The sequence below is a fragment of the Crinia signifera genome, chromosome 1 (assembly GCF_055691185.1).
Source record: "Crinia signifera chromosome 1, ASM5569118v1, whole genome shotgun sequence".
NCBI classification, from domain to species: Eukaryota; Metazoa; Chordata; class Amphibia; order Anura; family Myobatrachidae; genus Crinia; species Crinia signifera.
In genome coordinates, this window is record NC_139217.1 from 362,581,817 (window position 1) to 362,590,938 (window position 9,122).

Genomic DNA, 9,122 nt, shown 5'->3' on the forward strand with positions numbered 1-9,122 from the left:
CCTGTTCATAACCCCACTATCCACTACGCATGGAGATGATTTTATATAGTGTAGCGAGCAAAGCGAGCCACCGCGCCCGAAGCGTGGCAAGCTGATGCGGATTACTTTACATGTAAAGTAATCCACGTCCGCTCGCCACGCTTCGGGCTTGGTGGCTCGCTGCACTCGCCAGTACCTTTATAACATTTCTTAATTAATTATTGGTCTGTTTCTCCTATTGAGGACGGGGTGTAACGCCCCAAAACCTTGAGGCTATTAAACTTTTGAAAGAAGCTCCAGTGCCATGCTGGTCTCCATCATCCCTGGCAGGGCTCTGGTTACCTTATAGGATTACTGAATTTCGAAGTGGCATTGCCACTGTTGTGGTGAGTGCTGGTCAGTCTACCACTTTACTCTAATTATCGGATTGTAATGAAATAATGTATTTACCATCACTTGCAAATTGATTGCCAAATGAAGTCTAGTTAAAACTGCTTAAGCATTATTATTACCACCTATATTTGACCATTATCTAAAGTACACAGAATAAAGTACATTAAGGTATAACCTTGAGAGATATTACAATGTATTTGGAGAAACTAAAGGACTGAGTTTTGCAGGCTGCTATAATGTGGGTAATAAGTGCAGGATATCTTTTTCCAGTTTCTGCTTGCATATAATAGAGGTGTAAGCAGGGGCGTAACTAGTGCTTTGTGGGCCCCAGAGCAAAATCTGGATAGGGGCCCCCTCCCTCATTGTCACTACAATACCCCATAGGGGGGCAATAGAGTGAGGGAAATGAGTGACAAAAGGGTCTATTCCAATCAGTACACTTTTATGTCTGAGAATTCCAGTCCTCGTGGGCCTTTAGCCTCAAGTACCCTGCCGCGATGCTGTTTGTGCCACACCAGGGCCCAATACAGCATTACCGAGATAGTTTTGTTGGATTTGGACTTAGCAACGTGCCCCAGGGAGCTCTCTCACGGCGCAGAGAGAGATGGTCATGAAAGAGAGGTGGCTTCACAGAAAGAATTTATGAAACGCAGTGAATGCTTTTGTGTGGTGGTAGTGTAGCCGGATGGTACAAACAATGCTGCTTATCAAGGTGAACATCCCCTCTCTGGTCTCAGCAGAATAGTATATGGAGAGGTTTCCCACAGTAGTGCTGTTATTCTTGACAAATTAGTAAGTGTTTCCAATGAGCGAATCACACCATTAAGCAATGTTTATACATAAAAGGCAGCATTCATTTGTTGCCATCTGCCCCAATTGTTTCTGCCGGTGGACGTACTAACATAATTTCAGCTCGCTACCCCTATTGTGCAGGCTTTTCGTAATGCTCCCATTAGTTTGGTCAGGTTTAGCCGCTATTTGCAGAGTACAAGAGGATTTTCTTGCACTTTCAGGAAATGCTCTTATAACATTACTAGTAGTGGTCATTCCCGCACCCGCGATCTTTGAAAAAGCATGCAGTTCATCTTCCCTGCCTGGGGTGTCGCTGTCTGCTGTAGTGCTTCTAGCACAGTGTGGTCTGTATATCACCACTGATAGGAAAACCAGACCTGTGCCAGAAACACCACAGCAGACAGCGACACCCCAGGCAAGGAACAGGAACTGCATGGGTTTTCAAAGATGGCAGGTGCTAGAATGAACACTACTAGTAACATTAGTGAAAGATTACAGTGTTCATTTTCCAGCACATAGCAAAATCTGGTTAGAGTCATCAATAGCCAAAGTACCATTTTATGAGATTATCTGCTTAGAACATTAGTTATTCTGAATTCATATGGTGCTCACTGTACCTCATTTAAGATGACAAGAGATAAAATTGAGATATATAAAGCGAATACAGTCATTAGGTCAACACTATGAAGGTCGACAGCCCTTAGGCTGACACCTGAAATAGGTCAACATGGCTAAGGTTAACAGGGTTAGAAGGTTGACACAAGCATTAGGTTGTCAATGGCTAGGTCAACAGTCAACATGAGATTTTAAAAAATTCCTTTCGAGCCGGCAGGTGCCGACGGGATGCGGTTAATTTCCCGGCGTTCAAAATCCCGACCGCTGAAATCCTAAAGCTTTCTCCCTCCGTCGGTGTCCACGGAGAATAAATTAGCATGCCGAGCGTAGCGACGCACCCGGCCCACCGCAATTAGCATGCCGAGCGCAGCGAGCCCGCAAGGGGGGTTGATCCACGCCCCCCCTTGTCGGGATCACATCGTCTGAATTTTGAACGCTGTGATTCCGACCACCGGGATTCCATACCGAATCCGGTGCCGACAGGTGGTATTCCATGCCCTACCATTCACTTGGCCATGGAGGGAGAATAGAATAGTGCCCGAAGCATGGCGAGCGCAACGAGCCATGTGAGGGGATGTGGTACCCTTTGATGGTGTCCATGTCGACTATGTTGACATTCTGGTAAAAAAATTGTGAAAAACGTCAACCTTGCCATTTCCGACCTATTTGAGGTGTTGACCCAATGATCCATACCCATTTAAAGTACCAACCAATCACCTTGTAGCATGTAAATCAGAAGCTGATTGGTTAGTACTTTATCTCTCCCAATTTTATCTCTCGCCACACTTTTGCTAACAACTTCTCAAACATGAATCTTTGATTTTATGCCCACATATCAAATATATTACACAATAACAGCTACATTTCACTTTTAAAGCACAGCATAAACTTCATATTATCAGAGTGCGCCTTAAAATGTTTCTATTAAAGATTATTATACTACGTAATCTGTGACTCAAACATCTCAGCTATAATTGAATATGAATAAAAAAAAACTTATCGCATGCCCAGTCGAATGGCACACCCATGATGCTCCTCTCCACTGATGCGGAGAAGGCCTTTGACCGAGTGGACTGGGCCTTCATGGAGGCATTGTTGCGGAGGCTGGGGCTGGGCGAGTCGTTTCTTCAAAAAATTCTAGCTCTCTACAGAGCCCCGACAGCACAAGTTAGGGTGAATGGGATCCTGTCTGAGCCGATCAACATATCAAACGGGACACGTCAGGGATGTCCACTTTCGCCCCTGCTATTTGTTCTAGGTATGGAGGCCCTAGCACGATCGATCAGGCAGAATCCCAGCATCACAGGCTTACAGGTGGGAGACATGAACCACCGACTGGCCCTATTTGCGGACGACCTACTCGCGATCCTGACCAATCCAACATCTTCACTCCCGAACCTTATGAAAGAATTTGACCAATTTAGTAGATTATCCAATTTTAAAATTAACTTCACTAAGTCCACTGCCCTAAACATATCCCTACCTGCGGCAATAACCACAACTCTGAAATCCACCTTCCCATTTGAATGGCATCCGTCACATGTCAAATACTTGGGAGTTCTGATTCCGTCCTCCCTTCCAAGAACTATCTCCATTAATCATGACCCCTTGCTGCAGAAGCTGAAACGAGAAATGGCGCAGTGGCTCACGCAGAGGTTTTCCTGGCTGGGACGTATGAATATAATCAAAATGAATGTACTGCCCAGACTACTGTATATCTTCCAGACTGTTCCTCTTAAACTTCCCCAGCGCTTCCTGACCGATACTCACAAAGCAATTAGTCACTTTGTTTGGGGGGGAAGGAGACCCAGGTTCAAGCATTGCCACCTGTCTAGACATAAATCACAAGGGGGTCAACAATTACCCCTGGTCTCGGCCTACTACCAATCATCAATCCTTTATAGGATAATGGACTGGACGCGTCCAGACTCTAGCAGAAAACAGTGGGTGACGCTTGAATCCTATTCCACACAGCTAAACCTCAGAATGGTCCCTTGGCTCCCCAAAATCGAGAAATCCACACATCCCACAGTAGGCCCCACTCTAGCGGTATGGAAATCAATTAGGTACAAATATAATATCTCATCCGTTAATCCCCCGCTCCTGCATGTCATAGGCAACCCTGCGTTTACCCCAGGGCTATCAGGAGGAATAGCTGCCAGATGGGAGAAAAAGGGTTTAGATAGGGTACACAGGCTATACTCCCAGGGTACACTTAGATCATTCTCAGAAATATGTGAAACGGACAACATACCCCCTAGGGACTTTTGGTTCTATTTACAGCTCCGCCATTTCATCCAAACACAAAACAAGACGCTAAATCTCAATAGAGAGCTCACTCCCTTTGAGAAGCTATGTACACAGGGTCCAGCCCCGGCACACTTCATATCTAAGGCATATAAAATCATTTTAGATGGTACATTCCCCGACACTCCCTCTTTCTGTAAAGCATGGGACAATGACCTTAACCACCGGGGGATACAGATTGACTGGAAAAGACATTGTAGTACGATATCGCAGTGTTCTACCAGTTTAGACGTTAGCGAAACCCAATATAAATTGTTCACCAGGTGGTACAGGTGCCCCTCCTTGCTCCATAAATGCTACCCTTCGGTGTCACCTCTGTGCTGGAGATGTGGCGGGGAGAGAGGTACCCTAATACATATCTGGTGGGATTGCCCTCGGATAATCCCATTCTGGAACGCAATCATAAAATTGACATCTAAAATTGTGGGGTATGATGTGCCCAGCGGACCTGACCTCTGGCTCCTTTCACATTCTAACCTACCTGTGACTAGATATAAGAACTCACTTTTGAAACATTTATGCAATGCGGCTAGAGCGGTGGTACCTGTCCTCTGGCGCTCAACGAGAGCCCCTACGATAAGAGAATGGTGTCAGAGAGTGGATTTTTATATGCATATGGAGGACATATACTCCTCTGCACTAGAAAAACATTCCACACATGTGGCCACTTGGTCACCGTGGCTTGAATTTAAGTCCACAAGTGAATACATTTCGTTAAATCCACCCGTATGCATGTGAAATAAACTGCTCGTGAGAATAACACAACTTTAATCACTCAGCTAATGCACCATCATGCCTGTACCCAGCCCCCTGTCTTACCCCCCCCCTCCTCCCCTCCCCTCTACTTTTGTTTAATAAATGTTAAGACTTTCTGTACTAGCAAAATATACAGTTTTCTGATTGTTACTATGTGATACATGTATGACAAATAGTTACACTTCCTATCATTTTGTACTTGTGATATGTGAAATGCATGTACCTATGTCTCCCCTGTTATTTGAAAAATCTAAAATAAAGAATCTATAAAAAAAAAAAAAAACTTATCAACTGAGGAACTGGAAGAAAACATTTTGCAGATACCACTGCCTTTTTTTATTTTTAGAGCTGTAATCGATTATATATACGAATGACTTGGCAGTTTTCCTGTTTTTCTACTACAGAGACTGCACACAAGATATATCTTCTTTAAATAATAAGAGCCAGGATCTTTGCCAAAAGCAACTGTGTTTACATCGCGCAGAACTCATGGGTAATGTAGTTACATCCTACACCTGTGACATAGACACCGGCAGCAAAGAGAACTACAACTCCCGAAGGCCATTGCGCAGACTGACAGTTAGGCGAGGTTTTCTCAGAATTCCGTGACGCACCAGCTGCGAGCAGCCAATAAGAACATAGCAGGGTGGAATGTCAACAAACAAGGAGACGGCCACGTGACAGGGAAGCTACAGAAGGGAGAACGCAGGGACTGGTGATTGTGAATGGGAGGGGAGCTATTTTAATGAGGGAACAGTCGTCTCACTTAAAACAGTTAATCCTCTTCTAAGTTTAGTCATCACAGCACAGACGGGGAAAAAAACAATCCTGCCAGGCAGGCCACTGTATAAAGTCATTATTACCCTCCCATACATAGCAAAGCCACACTAATACCACATAACAAAGCACAAACATATCCAATTATCCCTGCAATCTCCAATTAGAGACAATAACAACCCATCACTGAAACATAAATATTGCTATCTCATTGTTTACCTGGAAATCATACAAAGCCACGATGTTTTCATGTTTTAGTTCCTAGTATCAAAAGAAAAAAAAAATCATTATTTCAACATGAAATCTATGTAACATAGATACTTAAAACACAATATAAAATATAAGCTTACCTTCAGTATTTTGATTTCCTTCCCTAAAAGAGTTTGAGACTTTGCCAGATTTTTCTTATTGATGCATTTTACTGCAACCTCCAGATCCTGCTTCTGAGCATGGAACATGAAAACACAGTAGGATCACATTGTTGCATTTTACCATGAAAGTATCAATAAACACATGTATATTCTGGCACCATCAGAGGGCCCTTGCCCAGACTTGCCCAGCCCTGCATTCATTAATCCATCCCTTATAATGGTGGTTGTCCAGGTCCTGTGCCAAAGGCAAAAGGATTTAATTTCTCTCCCATGCAGGGTTCCAAGAATAGATCTAATCTTAGAAGATCAGTCAGTTTTATAATACAAATGTACCTATTAAATTGCAACACTGTGTGTGTCATGTGCTGTCATAATATCCACAGTACATGTCTGCTATCATCTTCTGCGAATTGCCACCCCAAAAAACAAATGAAATGACATTCCATATAACCAGAAATGTGAGGAATACCTGCAGCTACCGATCATAATACGTTATATACATATATATAGTATATTTACTGTCAGGTATAGATCTGTGTGCTCATTGTATATAGAGAATGTCATCAACCACTTTGTGGTTTTGCAGTTCACAGCCAGTAGATGAAACAGTCCCTAGAGACAAAGAGAGAGTTGTATACCCAGAACATCCCTATCTACACAGTACACAGGGACAGGAGGATGCAAGCCACACTCATACTCACACTCACACATTTACCTCTTTGTGTCTGCCTTTGAATACAACAGCAAAGGCTCCATGGCCGATCAGATCTTTCCTACTAAACTCAAATTTCCCAACCGACTCCATAATAAATCCCTTTGGTCCAGATGGCGACAGTGGAATAGTAATAAAATAACAATAAAAAATAATAAATTAAGATGGGTGAGGGTGAGAGCAAATCAGGAGCTCAGGACCAGCTGGAAAAGAAGAGCTGCTCTCCTGTCTACCTCCCTGCTGCTGAGGATCAGGCTCCTGGGGGTCACTTGCATGGGCTGCTGTTCCCAGCACTCCGAGCCTCCTTGCTGCATGTTAGTGGGGTACTAGTGTGGCTGGTGTAGCCTAGGTGGAAGGGGCGACAGGTCCCCTGGTAGAGGAAGCGATCAGTGCCCCCTCATCGGCACTGGATCACTAGTTCCATGGTGATCTGTAGTGAACTGCTGGTGCAACCGGTATCTCCTTGTGCCCACCTACAGCAGAGGCAGCTTTGCGTACAGGCCTGGCTATGCCAGTGTACGATGATGATGGGAAGCTGCTGGTGCTGCTGTCACCACGGTGAAGGAATAATAAGGGCCGCAGCCGATTGCACAGCGTAGTCCTCCTCTTACACAGAGCAGCGCGCAGGCGCACTAGCTCCCTAGCGGACGGCACCAGCTGCGCATGCGCGATGAGAGATGCTTTGTTGTGTGTGTATGAGAAATGATTAGGTCCATGTTAACCAAGTGGTAAAACAGAGCAATTGCTGCATTACTGGCCGAGACTGGTCTGTGGTGTGAAGTGTTTTTTTTTTTTTTTTTTTTAATTGCTGGATTGTAGCTTTACTCCTTCTCAAGGATACATTAGCAAATACAACAATGGTAATGGGCAGGTGGAAATAAAGTTTTGTTTCTAGGGAGTAGCTGATAGGAAAAACAGATGAGCACAAATGTTGTCAATATGTTATTATATTAGTACATACCAACATGTTATTATAACATATTATATATTATTACATACAATATTACTTTGGAAACTTTATATGCAAATTGAGCATGCACTGCTGTATAGCCTAATGCAAGGAATGCCACCTTTGGAAAAAAAAAGTACAAAAACTGCTTTGTGCTGGAAGTATAAGAATATTATTGTGAGCCACAATCCCAGATAGAGCAATGCTGGTGACCCTCATTCACCCACTCCTGTAAAGGAGAGGATTTAGGGGTCTGGGTGCCACTAGTACTAAGATAGCGGCTTGAACCCCTTCAGTGAATCTAGGCTTTGACATCATCAGACCACTGGACCTATAATGGGACATACTATTTCACCAATGATGGTAGGGGGACTGGGATAGTAATTGTCACCATCTATTCCCTTTAATAACCTGGTGGTGAGCAAAGCCGCCATGTTATACTTTTGGGGGTATTCAAATGTTTACTTTTGGGCATCATATTTATCACACCTTTCAAATTCAAGCATCTAACGTCTTTTGAATTAATGGTCGGGTTTGCTATTCAAATGTTTTTTCTTTAGACATCTAATCTGCAGTAGTTGTCTTATTTATCACGCCCATTTAGTCCCCTCTTTTAATCTTACGCCCATTTTATCCCTTTTTTTATATCACAGATTGCATATATTTTATTTACGTGCTATTTTATTCATTTTTTATTCCCTCTTTTGTTCCACCCTGTTTTACCCTGCCCTCTGCCCAGTCATACAAGTTTGTCTCCATTATAAGAGCGCCCCTCACCCCGTTAAGCAGATGCCATTTAATTTGCATGGCCCTCGTCCAACTACACCCTGATGTGTCCTGCACTGTGATTCTGAAAAGCAGATGTGCGAGCAGGCAGATGCCACATTCAGGGAGCTGCAGGGGAAGACGAAGAGCAGAGGATGTGTGCTGCAGCCTGCCACCCACAGGAGAGAAGACGAGCCGCTGCGCTGTGCAGGGAGCCGGAGCCTGCCGCCCACAGGAGATACGACGAGCTGCTGCGCTGTGCTTGGAGCCTGCTGCCCACAGGAGAGAAGACGAGCCACTGCGCTATACAGGAAGCCGGCAGTCGCTGACCCACCAGGGTGATCCATCTGACACACACACACACACACTTGGGAGACTTGTATGTGAAGGAGTTGGGGGGGGGGGGGGGTTGCCTGTATACAGTCATTAGGTCGACACTGTTAAGGTTGACATGCATTGGGTCAACCACTGAAGGTCAACAGGGCTTAGGTCAACATGGAAAAGGTCAACACAAGCATTAGGTCGACATTGGGAAGGTCAATAGTCTGACAGACAATAGACAGACAAATGACAGACAGATAATTGACATACAGACAATTGACAGACAATTGACAGTCAATTGACAGTCAATTGACAGTCAATTGACAGACAGACAATTGACAAAAAGACAATTGACAGACAATTGACAGACAGACAATTGTCTGTC

The 9,122-nt window shown here is 44.2% G+C and overlaps 1 protein-coding gene across 1 annotated transcript in view; it reads right to left on the minus strand.

Moving 5' to 3' along the window:
• ULK1 (unc-51 like autophagy activating kinase 1) overlaps positions 1-7,328 on the minus strand; it is a 90,908-nt gene extending 83,580 nt beyond the window's left edge. Inside the window, exons 1-3 of the mRNA XM_083150146.1 lie at positions 6,706-7,328; positions 5,970-6,062; positions 5,839-5,880 (exon numbers count right to left, since the gene is read on the minus strand). Coding sequence (XP_083006272.1) covers positions 5,839-5,880; positions 5,970-6,062; positions 6,706-6,795 — 225 coding nt within the window. The 5' untranslated portion in view covers positions 6,796-7,328. The remainder of the gene's footprint in view (positions 1-5,838; positions 5,881-5,969; positions 6,063-6,705) is intronic.
• Positions 7,329-9,122: the final 1,794 nt, after the last annotated feature.